Here is a 16,938-nt window from a genome sequence, read left to right as displayed (position 1 = left end):
GAAGGCCGCCCAGTCTGGCTGGTGGAGCCCAGCTGGCCCCAGAGTGGTTGTATTTCCACTCAGATCCCTCCACTGGCTAAACTGACCAGAAAAATGGACTTTCTGTACCACCTCGCCCACCCCCACGCTGTGCCACTTACTTCCACAACAGCCCTTGGAATAGAATAGGCAAATGAACATTTTTTTAAAAAATTAATTAATTAATTAAATTTTTTTTTTTTTTGGCTGTGTTGGGTCTTCATTTCTTTTTTTTTTTGGGTCTTCATTTCTGTGCGAGGGCTTTCTCTAGTTGCGGCGAGCGGGGGCCACTCTTCATCGCGGTGCGCAGGCCTCCCACTGTCGCGGCCTCTCTTGTCGCGGAGCACAAGCTCCAGACGCACAGGCTCAGCAGTTGTGGCTCACGGGCCCAGTCGCTCCACGGCATGTGGGATCCTCCCAGACCAGGGCTCGAACCCGTGTCCCCTGCATTGGCAGGCAGATTCTCAACCACTGTGCCACCAGGGAAGCCCGGCAAATGAACATTTTATCTAATGCCTGTTGTGTGCCACGCATGGCACCAGCCAGTGTTTTACATTTGCATTTTGCTGTGTTCTTAAAACGTCAACTTAGAAGTTGAAATATTACCCCATTTTGCAGATGGGGAAACTGAGTCTCCGAGAAGTGAAATGACTTGCCCCAGATCACAGCAATTTTTTTAGTGGCCAAACCGGAAGCTATACCCAGGTCTGTCTTACTTCAGGTTTAGTGCTTTTTCTAATCTCTGTCTTTTGCCAGAGACAGTACAGGAGAAATCAAGAATTTCTGCCTATTCTAACTCATGCTTTATTGCATGCCTACCACTGAGATTGTGCTTTAGCTTTTTGAAAATACTTCCCATCTGTTGCCCCATTTTATCCTTATAACATTCCCAGGAGGTAAGTAGAACAGGAATGTAATAATAGATGCTGTTTGTTGAGTGCTTATTGGACACCGGGCTCTGTTAAGCACTTTACCTGCATGATCTCATATATTCCTTGCAAACAACCTTGTGAGGTAGGTGCTATTACATTCCCATTTTATAGATGAGGATGCTGAGACTCAAAGAGGTTAAATGGCTTCCCCAGGGTCACACAGCTAGTAAATGATGGGGTAGAATTTGAATCCATATCTATCTATAAGACTTGAAAGCTTAATCCTCCACAAGTACTAAGTAACAAAAATAGTGGTTACTAGTAATAGCTAACTTTTTTGGTTGGGGGGGTGGCCTCGTGGCATGTGGGATCTTAGTTCCCCGACCAGGGATCGAACCCGTGCCCCCTGCATTGGAAGCGTGGAGTCTTAACCACTGGACTGCCAGCGTGGAGTCTTAACCACTGGACTGCCAGCGTGGAGTCTTAACCACTGGACTGCCAGGAGTCTTAACCACTGGACTTAACCACTGGACTAATAGGAGCTAACTTTTACATAGTGTTTTAAGATTTATAGGCACCTTCACATATATTACTTCACGTGATTTCCCCCAAACCCCATGAGATAGTTTTGTCATGTAGTATAATTATCCCCATTTTCCAGATAGGGAAACTGAGGTTCAGAGAGGTAAAGAAATCAAGTCAGTGGCAGAACCAGAACTAGAACCTCCGCTTCCCAAGTCCCAGCGTTCCTTTTGTGACCCCTTCGGTCTGTTCACATACACTTCTCTCCCCTACAGATCACTTCTCCCTGGGCCCCAGGCCCCTCTGCTGCAGCCCCTGCCTGGGCCATGTCTTCCTCAGATGAAGAAACGCTCAGTGAGCGGTCATGCCGGAGCGAGCGGTCATGTCGGAGCGAGCGATCTTACAGGAGTGAGCGGTCAGGGAGCCTGTCTCCCTGTCCCCCAGGGGACACCTTACCCTGGAATCTGCCACTGCATGAACAGAAAAAGCGGAAAAGCCAGGACTCGGTGCTGGACCCTGCGGAGCGTGCTGTGGTCAGAGTCGCTGGTAAGAGAGCCCCAGAGTGAGCTGGGGACCAAGGGTGTGCTGGATGGGGGTGGGGTGGTGGAGGTGCCCTCCCTGGGCTCTCTGACAGCTGGAGTCCAATTTGGTATTATTACTACTGGAAAGATGATGAAAAGACATTAAAGAAAAATTTGAAGAGGAAAGTCTGCCACTCCTAATGCCTGTGTGCTAAAGCCAGCCCTGTTTTCCTTTTTTTATCTTCTTCCCTGCCTTTGTCCCCATGCAGTTATATTTTCCGTGTAGTCGCCTTCATGGCTCATGTACCATTCTGGATCTGACTTTTTTCACTTAACTCCTACATCGAAAAGATTTTCCACGTTACATCTTAGGCTTTATAGTTACCATTTTTAAAGGCTGTGTAATATTTCATGATTTAAAAAATCCTACTCATTTTCCACTTTTTTTTTTTTTTTTTTTTGCCACAATGGACAATGCTGCAGTGAACATCTTTATGAATAACAATACTTGACTTCCACTGAGTTATTTCCTTGGAATAAAGTCCTTGGAGAAGGCAGTTTCATGCACATTGCCTTCTAAAAATGTGGCCCATGTTTACCCTTTCTGCAGGGCAAGGGCTGGGGCTGCTGCCCCTTTGCCAAGCAGCAGAGCAGTGCAGTGCAGTGGTCACGAGCCCGGACTTTGGAGTCAGGGAGGGAAGGTGCTGGATTGTGGCCCTGCCACCGACCAGCTGTGTGATTCTGGGCAAGTCTCTCGCCCTGCCTAAGCCTCACCTGCCTCATCTTGAGACTGCTTCCTGTGCAGGGCTGTTTTGAGGATTAGATGAGATAATGTATGTAAAGCTCTTCGCACGGTTCTTGGCTCTGTAAGGGGGAAGTGCTCTCTCTGCTGCTTCCACCAGAGGCATCCAGAGCTGCCTCCGTGGGTTGTACTCAGCATCTCAGCAGGTGTTGGTGCCAGAGTGCAGACAGAAAGACAGACAGAGCAGCGCCTGCAGCGAATTCAGTGACATCGCCCACTTTCACTCCATCACCAAGGCCTGTCCTGCTACCTCCTTTGTGTCCCTCCAACAAGGCACCCTGCCTGCCTCCACTTTGTCATCTCTCACCTGGACCTTCCAACCTCCATCCCATAGTTCTCTTCCTTCTGGTCTTGCCCCCCTTCCTCCACATGACTGACAGAGTATTTTGTTCAAAAATGCAGACCTGATCCTGTTACTCAGCTGCTTACACACCTTCTTTGGCTTTTCATCCCTGTGGAATAAAGGCTATGGCATAAACACCCATCAAAATCAGCGCTACTTCCAGGCACCCTGCCACATTGAGCTGTACCTCGGCTCCCACAGGTGTGCCTCCTGCAGGATCAGGCCTCCATGCCTGAACTTTCTTCTCTGCGAGGTGCCAGGAGCCCCTCCTCCTGTTGTAAGGGCCGCCTCCCCTCTCCCTGTTACCCCCAGAGGTACCCAGAGCTCCCTCCTCCGCTCTCATTTCATACTTTTCTCTCCTCTGTTCCCTGGTACAGCATAGCAGTCATCCCACGGGGTGCCCGTCACTCCCTTAGGACTGTAAGCAATTCCAGACCATGTCTTGTTTATGTTTTTACCCCCAGCTCCTTTCACAGGGCCTTGCGCATGTTGGAGATCAACCAGTATTGAATGAATGAATGCAAGGAGTGCTTGCATTCACATATTCATTCAATGTGTGACCGATTGTGATCCAGGAACAGGCAGTGGGCTGTAGTGGAAAGCTAGGTGGGGAGAGGGCTATGTGGGCTCAAGTAATCAGGAAAGGATTTGAGAGGGGGTGAGCTTCAAGGGAGGAGATCTGGAAGACAGGCTGGAGAGTTTGAACCCCTTCTGTGGGCAATAGGAAGCCCTTGAGGAAGGACTCTTTAGTCTTTCTCGAGACCTTTGGGCCTATGGCATCAGCCAGTCAAAAGAGTTTCAGAGCTGTCCCTACGATGCAGGAAGGGCTTTATTTGTCTCCAGCCTTGAAGGGTCCCCACTGAGGGGCCTCTGGACGCACAAACCCCTCATTCTCCTGAAGGCAGCAGAGTGGAGGCCTCCTTCTCCCTTCCTCACACCCTCCAGCCCCATCCTCCATCACACATGAACACAGTGGGCCTTCCATATGCATAGATGTGGAACCCGCAGATATGGAGGGTCAACTGTATTACATCAATTTGTATATAGGGGACTTGAGCATCCGTGGATTTTGGTATCTGCTGGGGTTCTGGAACCAATCCCCCCGCACATACCGAGGGATAACTGACCGTACTTATAGATCCCTTTGTGATGAATTCCCCGTCCAGTCTTCTCTGAAGAACCCCAAGGGATGATTTGCCTGCTGTTTAACATTCTGAGTCTAGAACAGAAATGGAGTGGGCAAGGGGGCTTAATCCCTCAGAACGCTGCTGGGTCCACTGAGCAAAGGGTTGGGGGGTTGCTGTGCTGCTTCCGGCATCCGTGGCTGATCTTCTTTACGTCCTGACACTGCCACATAACTGTCTTGAGAAGGGGGCTGGGCCAGTGAGGCTGAAAACGGGGAGACTGCCATGGTTAAAAATAACTTGTGCGCTGCAGTTGGGCGTGTTTCTTTAGCAGGAGAGAAGAGAGGCAGCAGAGAAGAGGCGGGACCGCTACTTCTGGGCCTGGCTGAGATCTTCCTGTGATTTAGAACATCCTGGGGGTTCTACCAGAGTAATTAAAAAGGCAGCCTTCCTTCTTCAGGGATTGCTTCCTGTGAGGTGCAGGAAGGGCACGTCTGGGAGACCCTATGTGCGCTGAAGCTCTCTGAAGTTAGAACTTACATTCTGGGAGGAAATGAAGTCAGTCTCATCCTGGAAGCCAGCTGTGGCCTGTGCAGTTTTTTCCTCCCCATGGGCCTGGGTTCTGAAGCCAAGCGGGGGTGTCTGAATCAGTCTCACCAAATACATAGACCGCCCCCTTCCCTGGCCCCATTCGGTGTCCTGCGCTGGTCTCAGGGCCTCCCCTATGCTGGAGAGGCTGGATGGGGGACCCCTGCTGATCACACGTGTCAGATGGAGAGGCATGTCAGGGCCGAGAAAGCTGCGGATCGCAGTCTACAAAGTCAGAACAGGTTCTAGGGGCCCCACGCATGATGTAACCCTATTCTTCCCATCCTCATCCTTTCCCTCCATTTTTTCTTTCTCTCGTCCTTGCTAGCCCTATTCTCAACTCCTTAAGCCTGGCCACATTGAAGTGGAATAATAGTCATTAACGAGAAAACCTTGTTTCTGTTGATCACAGAGATTTCACAGTGACAGTGCGTTAGGTGGGACACGTGTTAGGATCTGAGGCCCAAAGGGTTTAAGGGACTTGCCTATAGTCATACAGGACCAGTAGACCCAGATCTTCTAACTCCGGGTACATTGCTATTTCCATTCCCTTAGGCAATACCTGGCAACCAGGCCAGCCGGAAACTTCTGCAGGAGACAATCTAAATAGCTGACTTGGTCTCCAGACTCACCAGAGAGTCATTCTGGTCACTTCTGGGAGAGGCCTCAGGATCCTGACCTATAGAGAAAAGCAGAGACAAAGATCTAGTAAGCTGACTCTTTGAAGCCCTTTAGCTCTCTGTTATTGAATAGCAATAGAAATATCCTTATTCATCGGTGGGGTGGCGGGGTGACAGGAAGCGGGGAGCTCAGGAGGGTACTTGAGCAAGGAACACAACCGCATAGCGTAGAAGAGGGGAGAGGAGAGAAGGCTGTATCCCTTGGGGCTTATGAGGAGTGGGGGGAATAAACAAGAGTGCAGGACCATGTCACATGGTTGTACACTGCACGACTCTAGGGGGCACCATTCATACTTTTGTCGTTGTAGGTTTGTATTGTGGCAAATTTCCTGCAGATGGCAGTAAAGTATCTGGAGGAAGGGACCCTGTTTGGGCAGGGCTGGGTGCAGGAAGGATTCCTTATCTACCTATCAATCAGGTATTCAACCATCTTAACATCACATATTCAGGACCCTCCCTGTTCTTGGCATTGATACTTAAGGATGACTGAAGATGTGATCCGTTCTTCATGGAACTCAGTCTAGTTAAGAGGACAGAAGGGACAAAATAATTACATTCCTGTATGTATTATGAAAGAAGGGAGCACAGGGACTCAGGGCTAAGGACTGGCCTCCCGGTGAACCAGTAGAAATCTATAGGATTTGTTTTTGGGAACCTCCCAGCAGGTGCTGGTGAAGTCATCATCCCCAACATTTGCTTCAACGTGGTCTCCCGCAGGAAGCCTTCCCTGATCTCTCCAGTCAGAGAGCAATCGTATCTCTACCCAGCCCTTGTTTCAGCTGGCCTTATATTAAAGTTCATTGTTTCCAGGTATGTTTCCCCCTCCAGATCTTGCTGGTGAGAGCTCACTGTAGTCAGGAGGCCCATCTCATCCTTCATGGTGTTGCCCCAGGATCTCCCTCTGAAAGCATGGGCTCTAGCAGCTAGAGGCTCAGGGAGGGCTGTGAAATGCAACTCGGATGCTGGTGTTTGCTCCTGCTTTCAGAGCCTACGCTCAGCTGCTGGAGTCACTCAAGGGCTCACTCCTGGGGAGATAGCCTTAAGAGCTTGTGCCTGGTCAGAGGAAGAAGTCTGATCCTCTGTGCCCATGTGTCTCTCCTCCAGGATGGAAGCTCTCAGAAGGTGCCTCGCTGCTTGTTCATTCATTCAGTTTAAAAAGTGGGTTTAGCCCCAGCTATGTGCCAGGCACTGTGAAGACAAGTGGATCTGGAGTCAGGAAACTTGGGCAAATGACTTCACTTCTTAGGGCTTTGGTTTCCTTATCTGTAAAGGGGAGATGATGACATCTGCTTCGAATGATCATTGGATGAAAGTCAGAACATACTAGACAAACATGGGTTAACATGTCTATTACTGCACTTAGTGTGTCATTCCTCGTATCTTCCCTGGGCAACTAGAAGAGGCAGTGGGGACTCCAGGAAGCCAGTAGTTTCCTAGGTGAGCAAGGAAGTGGCCCCAGGCCTCTTAGTCCTGTCCCTTTCTTTTGTTCACTCCAGGGCTTTGTCAGAGAGCAGATGGAAGTAAGTGTGTGTGTGTGTGTGTGTGTGTGTGTGTTTCTGGCCAAGCCATTATGGGAAAAAGGGGATGCAGGGGTGGAAAATGGAGCCCTAAAAGCAATTCTATTGGGAATCCCTACTCCTGAGCCCAAGGCTCCTCTTCCTTTCCAGCTTCTCTGCTTCTTCCTGGCAATATCCTCAGAGTCCCTGACCCTGTCCTGGAGCTCCGTTTCAGCAGCAGGAGAGATGAACAGGAGAGAGTCCCTGAAAGTGGGGCAGAATGGATTGCAGCTACACACCACCGGCTCGGCTCCAGCTCTTTGAAAGTAAATCTGGGTCACATTAGCTGAAGGGATGGAAAATGACCACGTGGGCAGAATTCTGTGCAGGCAGCAGAAAAGACAGCCAAGCTGTCCTTTTTCTGAGGCTCAGGGTCCCTGTGGGACCGCAGCTAGTCTGGGAAGGTGGTTGTCACATTGCAAGGTGCCGTCTTTATGCCACTGGATTCCCATCATGCTTTTCTAGTGACTTCCCCGGTGACACAAAGACAGGTTTGGAATGTCAGTCTGACTCACGCCTTTCTGTTCTGGAGCAGCCTAGGACTGAGGTTAGGAATGCGGAGGAAGGATGGGTTGATTTGGGGGCTGTGGAAAGCTGTCATTTCTCAGCCCCGTGGGGTTAGAGACTTGATGCCTCCAGAGGCGCTGACAGTGCAGCAGGATCTGGGGCTGCACTCGTCTTTTATTCCAGCAGTCCTCCTCCTGGGGAAAGGTCTGTGAACACACCTGGGTGTGAGTGTTAAGAACCCATCAACACCAAAGTGCTATCCTGAGCTTGGCCAGTTGCTGTGGCTAGGACCTGCTGTGATTTGGCCCCTGGTCTGCCTGTTGCCACCTGTCAGGTAGAAGCCAGCCAGCTTCCTGGCTCCGCCTTGGCTCTCCTGCAGAAGCAGAACTGGTGCCCCTGGCTCGAATCTCCGCCCCGACTTAGGATGCTGCTGCAGAGAAGGTCTGGAAGCCCCTGTAACTTGAAGAGTGATTATGGGCTGAAGTTTCTGTTCTCAGCTGTGTCCCACCCCTACCCCAGAGGGTACCAGGCTTTTGCCTTGTGGTCAAGGGGAGGATTCTGCCTGGAGCCTCAGTGGGTGTGTCTTTAGGCATCCTCTTCCCTTCCCATTCCCTCTTTTTTTTCTTTTTTTTAATAAATTTATTTATTTTTTGGCTGTGTTGGGTCTTCGTTGCTGTGCACAGGCTTTCACCAGTTGTGGCGAGTGGGGGCCACTCTTCTTTGCGGTGTGCGGGCTTCTCATTGTGGTGGCTTCTCTTGTTGTGGAGCACCGGCTCTAGGCTCGCGGGCTTCAGTAGTTGTGGCACTCAGGCTCAGTAGTTGTGGCTCGCAGGCTGTAGAGCGCAGGCTCAGTAGCTGTGGTGCACAGGCTTAGTTGCTCCGCGGCATGTGGGATCTTCCTGGACCAGGGCTTGAACCCATGTCCCCTGCATTGGCAGGCGGATTCTTAACCACTGCGCCACCAGGGAAACCCCTCATTCCCTCTTAAATCTTCCATTCATTCACTCCAGGGAATGGCTTTGGGAGTCAGCTGGAGTCCCAGTTCCATCACTTCATCAGTTGGGTGACCCTGAGAAGTTACTAACCTCACTGAGCCTCACTTTCTCATGGGTAAAATGGGGGAGCAAGAGTGCCACCGCCAGGTCTTGCAGAGTGAGATAAATGAGGTAGTGGGAGTGAGGGGCCTGGCCCATGCCTGCTATGCAGTCAGACTTGATACGTGTTAGCTATTCTCATTACTATCATTCATTCATCATACACTTGTTCACTAATTCATGACCGCATTGATTCATTTCTTTGCTCATTCATTGATCATGCACATGTTCATTTAACACATATTCCTAGGACTGCTTTGTGCTAGGCTCAGACTGGGCTTCAGAACGCTGCTCCCACCTGTAAAGGCAGCTAGGCTGTGACATGAGCTGCGCACATTGTAAGCCCGGAGTTGTGAGGACATTCTCTGAGAGGGAAGGGCTTCCTCCTACTTCTGCCCTGCCTCCTAGCTTAGAGCAATGATGGCATTTGATCTGGGACTTGGAAAAGAAATAGGAATTTGCCAGGACAGTCTGAAAAGAGAGGGCATGTCCCTGTTGCTTGTTTCTATTCTTGCTCTCCTTTCTTTGGCCTCAATAGAAAGGAAGGAAGGGAAATGAAGAGAGAACAGCTGGTGGGAGTTAGGAGTTAAAGAATCCAGAGGTTAGTCTGGGGAGTTGAACTCGGGACTCAGTCCGGGAGCTCCTGAGAGCTGATGCCAGCTGGGATCCCCTAGTAAACAGTAGCTGGAAAAGCTCCTGTGTGTTGAGTCTGAGGTGTGTGCCAGGCATTTTCCATATGTCGTTTAATCCTCATGGAACCTTGGGAAGTAGGTGCTATTCTCCCTGTTTACAGAGAGGAAAGTTAAGGAACTTGTTTGAGCTCATGCAGTTGGCCAGTAGTGGAGCTGGGATGCAGCATCGCTGAATGCGCACAACGTCCCCTGAAACACAACACGGGCATGTGCCCTTCGGAATTGTTCATTGCTGGGGTTCAGGTTGGCCGGACTCCAAGTTCCCAGCTTTCTTCAGAACGCTTTAAACGTGTACTAAAGTAGCGAGACTACAATGAACCCCCATCATCCAGATTCAAGAGTTATCAACTCGTGGCCACTCTTATTTCATACACACACCCCAATTCTGCCTCCCCAGTTACATAGGTGGAAGTTCCAGAAATCGCATACTTTCACCTCCCACACTTTTAAACTCTGATATTATATTGCCTCTCCCCCAGTAGGAAATATATCAGTTTATCTGCTCAGTAGTTCTTTCTGAAGTCTGGTCAAGTTCCAGTGAACCATTTCGCAGAAATATCAGGGGGGATTCTGCCTCCTGGCCCAGGGGTATTTCAGTGTCGCTTGTCTCTGATCCTCAGTTCCTTCTAGCTTGAGGTTCATGCCCTACTCCCAGAAACACAGAGCTAGGCTGGAGCATACCTGGTTCTGTGAGTGAACTTGGTTTCTGAGGAATGTGTCTGTCTGTTTTGCCTAAAACACTTCAAAGCCACAGACCCTGGGTTTGAGTCAGCACCCTGCCGACGTACTTGAGGAAAGTACCCCTAACATAGATTTTGAGGATTCTGTCTTGAGAGACTGAAGTTGAGATGCAATAGGAGTGAAGTCTTTTAAACCACAGAGGGAAGGAATTTTGTTCTTGTGAGAGGGGCCTGTGCCCCAGGCCTGCCCTGCTGCCGGTGAACTGTTCCATGTGACTGTGATCTCAATCAGCAGCAGCCACCACTCTCTAAAGCCTGAGGGAGTACTGGTTGGGGAGATGTTGTGTCGGCTGGAGGGAGCTTCCTAGGTCACGAGTCACAGCTCCTAATCTGGGGAACCTCCCAATTCCCCAAAGGGTACAGACTGCCCATGGCCCTGTTTGGTAGGAACTCGGGAGGCCCCACACAGGATGAGGCCCTTCCCTGCCCCAGAGCAGGAAGGGAGGTTGGGTGCGGTTGAGCAAATAGGGCTCAGGTTGGCCTGATTCCTTAAAAAAGGAAAATGGAACAGTTATATTCACAGAGACTGGGAGATAGGCGAGGGGCCAGTACCTTTGCCAGCTACTATTGATATGTTCCAAATGCTGGGCTTTGTGCTTAGGATCTTACATGCTATGTTTGACCTAATCCTCAAAATAACTTTAGGAGGCCGACGTGCTGTAGTAGAGGAAACAGAAACCCAGAGAGTTGGGTAACTTGCTCAAGGTCTCCCAGCCAGTGAGGGGACCAAGCTGGGAATGGCACTAGCTCTGCCTAAGGCAACCCACTGCCTTCCCCATTACAAGGAACAGTGGTTTAATGACAGCTAACATCTGTGTGCCACTTCAGGGTTCACAGAGTGCCTTAACACCCATTATCTCCACTGAGCCTCGGGAAGCCCAGGGCGGGCAAGGCGTTGCATGCCCCTTTGGGACAGCTGCCTATCAGGGGTCCAGCTTCTGCTCATTTCCCCCAGTAAAGAGGGAAGATTCTTTGGCATTGGCTCTGACAAGCCAGGGGACCCAGGGGGAGGCTGAGGTGGAGAGACTTGGCCAGTTGCTATGGTAACCCAGATGGCTGAGTAACCATTTTGAAGGTTGCTATGGTGACGGGGTGATGGGCTGCCCGGTGGCTGGGATCTTGTCTTCCTGGGTGGCTGGCACCATCCCGGCCTCTTAAATTAGCAATTTTTCACTTTCTGAACAGAAGAGGGCAGCGCGATAGTGGGCAAAGCCTTCCTACCCCAGAGCAGATTTGGGAACTTGAGGCAAAGTTTAGCAAGGGTTTCCAGGGTCTGGGCCGAAAAGGAGCTTTGGCTGGGATTGGCTAAAGCTGGTGTCTAAAAGGATGGTGGGGCTGGACCTGGAGATGGGTCTTCTGAGCCTAGAACTAGATTTTCTCCCAAGAGCTGGCCAAAGGATAGGGCTTGGGGCAGCCCCTTCAGTGTCTGGCTGTCTGGCTTCAGCTACTATTAGGGCACAGGAGACAGCTAACCCCTTCAAAGAGGAACAGAGAAAACACACACACACACACACACACACACACACACACACACACACACACACCCTACTAGCAAAGAATTTATTTATAAAGCATTAATTAACACATGTAAAATAATGCAGCATGAGCCAAGCTGAAGAAGTGCTAGGAGTAAATCTTCCAGAGATTGGAAGAGGAGCATTAACAGGAGAAATGATTTTGCACTTCCCTCTTTCCTCCCTGCACATGAAATGCCGTCAGCTCTTGGCCACTGAGTGGACACGGAGTTGGACGCTCAACTGTCTTGAATCGCAGATCGAGCCCACACCCCCATCCCCATATGTCTTTATCGAGGCATCCACGCCTTCAACAAATATTTACTGAACACCCGCTAGGTGCAAAGCATTGTGTTAGGCCCTATGATGAAGAAGGTGAAATAGATGCCTGCGCCTCAAAGAACTTATGAACCAGGAGGTTAAGGAGGCAGTGATGCAGACATGCACAGTGCGTGTGGTTGCCCGAGGAATAGGGGAAAGAAAATGCAGTTGGGATTTTGAGGAGAAGAGCCTCTTCTACCTGGATTGACTAAAAATAACTTCAAGTCGTTTCAGGTGAGCTTTCCAGATGGGTAGGGGTTCAGTAGGTGGAGTTGGGGGTGGAGGACATTCCAGGCAAAGGCTCCGAGTTTGATTACAGGGGAAGATGCTGAACGTGAGGGTATAAGGGGTGATCAGACTGTAAAGGAAGGTAGATGTCAAAATATGGAGGACTTTGAATGCCAGGCAGAGATAAGGGAAGCTGTGAGAGAAGCATAGTCTCTTCTTAAATACATTAGCCTTCTAGCTAGTCAGAAGCTACAGGCAGCTGAGTATTTTAGGATCATCTGGTTCAGCCATTCACGCATTTAATCAAAAGTTAAATATTTAATGAGTGCCCTCTACGTGCCAGGTCATTTGCTAAATTCTAAGGACCCTGTGGTGAACAAGACACACAACAGCCCCAGCCCTCAGGGAGCTAATGATTTAGTAAGGATGAAAGACACTGAACCTATAACTTCAGTGTGATGGTTATTACCAAAGGGGAGTAGAGAGGCAGGAAGGACTACTCATCTGGGGGATGAAGGCAGGCTTCCCTGCGGAATTTTCAGCAGAGGCCTGAGTAGGAGTGAGCCAGGCCCAAAGAGGAGAGCAGTGAAGGGTTCTGGCCTGGGAGAAAAGCAGGTGGGAAGGCCCTGAGGCGAGAGCCCCTTGGAGGAGCTGAAAGAAGTTGAGCTTCAGGGAGAGAGGCACCTGGTGAGGCTTTAAGTGGGGGAGGACACTCAGAGAAAAAGAGAGCTTTATTTACTTGCGCTACCCCTTCCCCCCACTAGATGCCCTTCTGAGTACACCCTGCCTCCTTCAGCTTACCCCATTGCAGCCTCTTTAGAAATGCAACAGCATTCTCACCATTGGAGCAAAGGAAAATCATAGACCAAAAGGAGAAAGCCTCAGAGCTGTCCCAATTGTGTGGTCTGGCTATAAATTTAGACTGTTGCTTGGAAAAAACCAAAAACCTCTCCTTCCTATGCTTCCTTCTTCCCATCCCCCCAGCAGCCGCTTTGTTCCTCTATCCTTGTAAAATTTTCTCTGTATAAAACAGGAACATCAGCCAAACATGTGGACTTCCCCCTTTCCATTCATTAGAAGAATGCATTACTTCGAAATCTCTTAGGAGCATTTAAATGCAAATCTTGCCAAGAAAGCTACTTGAGTCTGAGAAGCCCTTCTAGCCACAACCCAAACCAGAACTTTCTTCCTTGATTACCATGCTTCTTAATGGTAATCTCAACCCCTTGCCCTCTCCCCCAAATCGCCCCCAGGCCTTCAGCAAAGCCTGGTTCCCAGAACAGACGCTTATTCCCTTCCTGCCCTTGTCTTTCCTCACCTTTGGCAAACCTCAGTCACAATTCTTGAGGAACCTGCTAAGTGGTGTATGTAGCAGCCCCAGGAGGGGATGGAGGGACTTTCCTATTTACTGTGATGAAAATGAGGAGGCAGATGTCTGTTTGGGGGCGAGGCTGGAAGGTGTGTGTCTGTGTGTTTGTGTCTGGGCCTTCCTAGCCCCACTGGTATAAAATAATATAGGAAATGCAGATGACTCAGCACTGATACAGTCAAGATCCTCAGAGTTAGCATTTCTATATTCTCTGCTGTTTACGAAAAATGTGCTTATGCCATCAATCACCGACTCCTTCATTCTGCATTTTCTACTAAAAGCTTTTTATTTATTTTACAGAGAATAAACCTCAAGCTTCTTCTCTTCTTTTTCTTAAACTGAGCTCATTAGCCACTGATGCCAAACTGCAAACTAGCTTTTTTTGAGCACACAGGACTAAACTGGAAGGAAATGAGCATTTGCCCAAGGATCCTCCCTGTCCGTCCTCTTTCAGGCCTTTCCATGTATGGTCTCTATGCCTAGAATTTGGGCAGGCCAGCAAAACTTGTTGGAAAAAGATATGATTAATGACTTGCTCACCAGATTTCTGATCATGGTATGATGTGGAAACAACCATCGTGCACCTATTAGTGAAAAGCATCATTTCGTCTTTTTTTTTATTTTTGGCTGCGTTGGGTCTTCGTTGCTGTGCGCAGGCTGTTCTCTAGTTGCGGCGAGCAGGGGCTACTCTTCGTTGCGGTGCGCGGGCTTCTCATTGCGGTGGCTTCTCTTCTTGCGGAGCACGGGCTCTAGGCACGCGGGCTTCAGTAGTTGTGGCACGTGGGCTCAGTAGTTGTGGCTCGCGGGCTCTAGAGCGCACGCTCAGTAGTTGTGGCGCACGGGCTTAGTTGCTCCCTGGCATGTGGGATCTTCCCGGACCAGGGCTCGAACCCGTGTCCCTTGCATTGGCAGGCGGATTCTTAACCACTGCGCCACCAGGGAAGCCCTATCATCTCTTCTTGTTATTAATGTGCTTGCTGAGCATTGACCAAATACTTGGCACTACTCATAGCGTACAGAGATGCAGGCCTTGTCCTGGGGGTGAGACGCTTCTCTTAAAAATCTCAGAATGGGAACTGAAATGGAAGCCTGAGTCCCAGTTTTGTCTGCTCAGTGTCACATGAATTCTCCTTTTACTTGCCAGCGTGCTGTTATTATGAGATCAGCCAGCCTAGCTTTTAACCCACAATCACTCTTCCACCTGCTTCCCCCATCCCCCAAATCAACAGGCTTGTTGAGGCTGGGGAGGATAATGGCTGGATGGGGGTAGATGTGGGCAAAAAATCACCTGCATTTACCTGAGTTCCTCGTTCACTGCTCTTGGCCCCAGTGCAGTCCGTGAATATTGGGTCTGAAGGATACACAACTGAATGCAGGATCAGAGGATACTGGGAACTCCCTCCTCAAAACTGTCCCCAATACATCCCTACCCATATTTACCAGCGTCCTTACTTCATTCTTTCCTTTTCCCTGATGACAGAGAATAATTGGCTTCCCTTTTTCTTCCCTGAGCAGCTATGCTCCAGAATTCTTTTCTTTGTTCCTTAGCAGTCCTGATTCAGTCTCAGGTTCCCACATTTCTCCCTTTTGATCTAAGCCTTTTTGTGCCTGAGGCTGTCACAGTATAATAATCCTGTTGCATCTTTTCCCTATAGATGTGTGTCCTCCTGTCTCTCCTCTTATTCACCCCACGGTGCAGTCAGAATCCTGTTTTCATTCCCTCAGTTGTCATTTCTCAGGCTCTGGCTCTTCATTCTGGGCCTGGTTTACTTCATGGTGCTGGGTAGGCTCTCTCATTTCGAGTTCAGTTTCTTCCGTTTCTGGAGAACCCTTTGTTCCCGGGATTCTTTGTGGTCTGAGTGTTCCCTTGGCCTCACCCGGCAGCCCTTCTGGATCTTGCCCCGGCCTCATTCGGACCGCGTCTGGCCCTGCGATCTATCTAGGTCTTTGGCTCGCTCCCTTCCGTTCAGTGTGTCTGGGTTCTTCTCCAGACGCCGCACAGGCCCAGCTCGGTTTCTCTCCAGCCAGCGGGCTCCCTCCTTTGTCCCGGCTCCGGGTGTGGGTCTGCCCCGAGCGGGGCAGCCCTCCCGCCCCGCGGAGTGGGCCCCGGCCTCTCGCCGCCCCTGCGGCCGGCCTGGCCTTTCATCCCGACGCGCCAGGGGCCTCCCACCCAGCGGGGCTCCGGCGGAACGCCCCCGCGGGGGCCGGCCTCCCGGCCCCCAACCCCAGCCCCCTCCCCTGCCCGGCCGCGCGCAGGTCCACAGACCCCGGTGTGTGTGTGTGTGTGGCTGTGGGGGGGACCTGGGTGGGCCGCCCCAGGGCCGAGGACGCGCCGGGCCGCGGAGGCGGCGGGAAGAGGGGCGGGGAGCGGGCCGGGCCTGGCGCTCCTGACGGGAGGAGCCGCTGCCGCCGCCGCCGGCGGGGTGGGCTGAGGGAGGAGCGGAGCCGAGGGGTGGGGAGGCGGAAACGCCAGCGGGACCGGCGGCGGAGCGCGAGCGGGCTAAGGAGCGGAGAGCGAGCGGCAGGCCGGCAGGGCAGGCGCGGAGCGGAGAGCCGAGAGCCAGGGCGCCGCCGCCGCCGTCCCCGGGCCGCACAAAGGGCCGAGGCTGGGGCCGTCGCCTCAGCGCGCGGACCTGCAAGCGGCGCCCGCCGGGGCCCCGGGAGAGCGCGGCGCGGGCGGCCATGGCCGGCTACGTGCCGGGTCAGCAGCCGGCCAACCGCAGCCAGGAGAAGGAGTTCGTGCAGGCGTACGAGGATGTGCTGGAGCGCTACAAAGGTGCGGCGGCGGGCGGGCGGCCCGGGGACTGGCCGGAGCCGGGGCCCGCGGCAGGTGGGGCGGCGGGCGGGGTGGCGCCCACCGGCGCTGGGGCTGGGCCGGAGCCGCCGGGGGCCGGGACCGGCTCGTTTCCAGAGTTGAGAACAGCCTCCGAGCCCTCTCCCACCTGGGACGGCGCCTTCATAGCACTAGTTACATTCTGTGCCTTGTTATCTGGCTCCCTCTGGAAGGAGGCGAGGCCGGGCGCTGTTTCGGCGACCTAACGCGGCGGGGAGTGCGGGGAGGGGGAGGAGGGGAGGAGGGGAGGAGGAGGAGCTGGGGCGGGAGAAGCCACCCGTTCCTGGAGAGGCTCGGACCTCCGCGTGCCCGCCGAGGGTCCCTCGCCCCCTTTTGTCTCCCTCGGCCTCCGCTCAGTCGCGTGGCAGCCGAGCTTGTGAACCACCTTGGTGACTTGGGGGTCGGGGGGGCAACGGTCGAGCACCGGCCGGGGTCGGTGAATGTACAGTTTTGGTGGCGAGGCCTCCTCCCACCCCCAGCCCCGGGGCTTCCAGCCTGATCGAGGCAGGGGTCTATGCTCCCCCCCACCCCCCCACAAAGACTTGTCTTGGAGCTCGGATTTCCGCCCCTGGAAGCTCTTTTGCTAAGCACTTCTGCAAGTTAATGCCTCATCC

The 16,938-nt window shown here is 51.9% G+C and overlaps 2 protein-coding genes across 15 annotated transcripts in view; one reads left to right on the top strand and one right to left on the bottom strand.

The window, feature by feature from the left end:
* Window positions 1-1,723: 1,723 nt before the first annotated feature.
* Window positions 1,724-16,938, top strand: part of MACF1 (microtubule actin crosslinking factor 1) — a 346,247-nt gene continuing 331,032 nt past the window's right edge. For all 12 annotated transcript variants that reach the window (XM_082387379.1, XM_082387380.1, XM_082387378.1 and 9 more), the window contains exon 1: window positions 1,724-1,958. In XM_082387379.1, the coding sequence (XP_082243505.1) occupies window positions 1,739-1,958 (220 nt within the window). In that variant the 5' untranslated portion in view covers window positions 1,724-1,738. The remainder of the gene's footprint in view (window positions 1,959-16,938) is intronic.
* Window positions 2,350-16,175, bottom strand: LOC309627471 (uncharacterized protein; the record flags this gene model as incomplete). 3 transcript variants are annotated; one of them, XM_082389458.1, is made up of 3 exons in its annotated part: window positions 2,350-4,467; window positions 5,423-5,469; window positions 15,793-16,175. In XM_082389458.1, 2 exons carry the CDS (start codon window positions 16,173-16,175, stop codon window positions 5,457-5,459), a joined length of 396 nt encoding a protein of 131 aa, XP_082245584.1. In that variant the 3' UTR covers window positions 2,350-4,467; window positions 5,423-5,456. The 3 variants fall into 3 exon arrangements, 2 of the variants coding, with proteins under 2 accessions (XP_082245584.1, XP_082245583.1); XR_014243747.1 differs by lacking the exon at window positions 15,793-16,175 and adding an exon at window positions 14,790-14,883 and having other exon boundaries at window positions 2,350-5,469; XM_082389457.1 differs by having other exon boundaries at window positions 2,350-5,469.

The sequence above is a fragment of the Balaenoptera borealis genome (assembly GCF_965194805.1).
Source record: "Balaenoptera borealis genome assembly, chromosome: 1".
In the NCBI taxonomy this organism is placed as follows: domain Eukaryota; kingdom Metazoa; phylum Chordata; class Mammalia; order Artiodactyla; family Balaenopteridae; genus Balaenoptera; species Balaenoptera borealis.
This window is presented reverse-complemented; position numbering and strand designations above follow the sequence as displayed.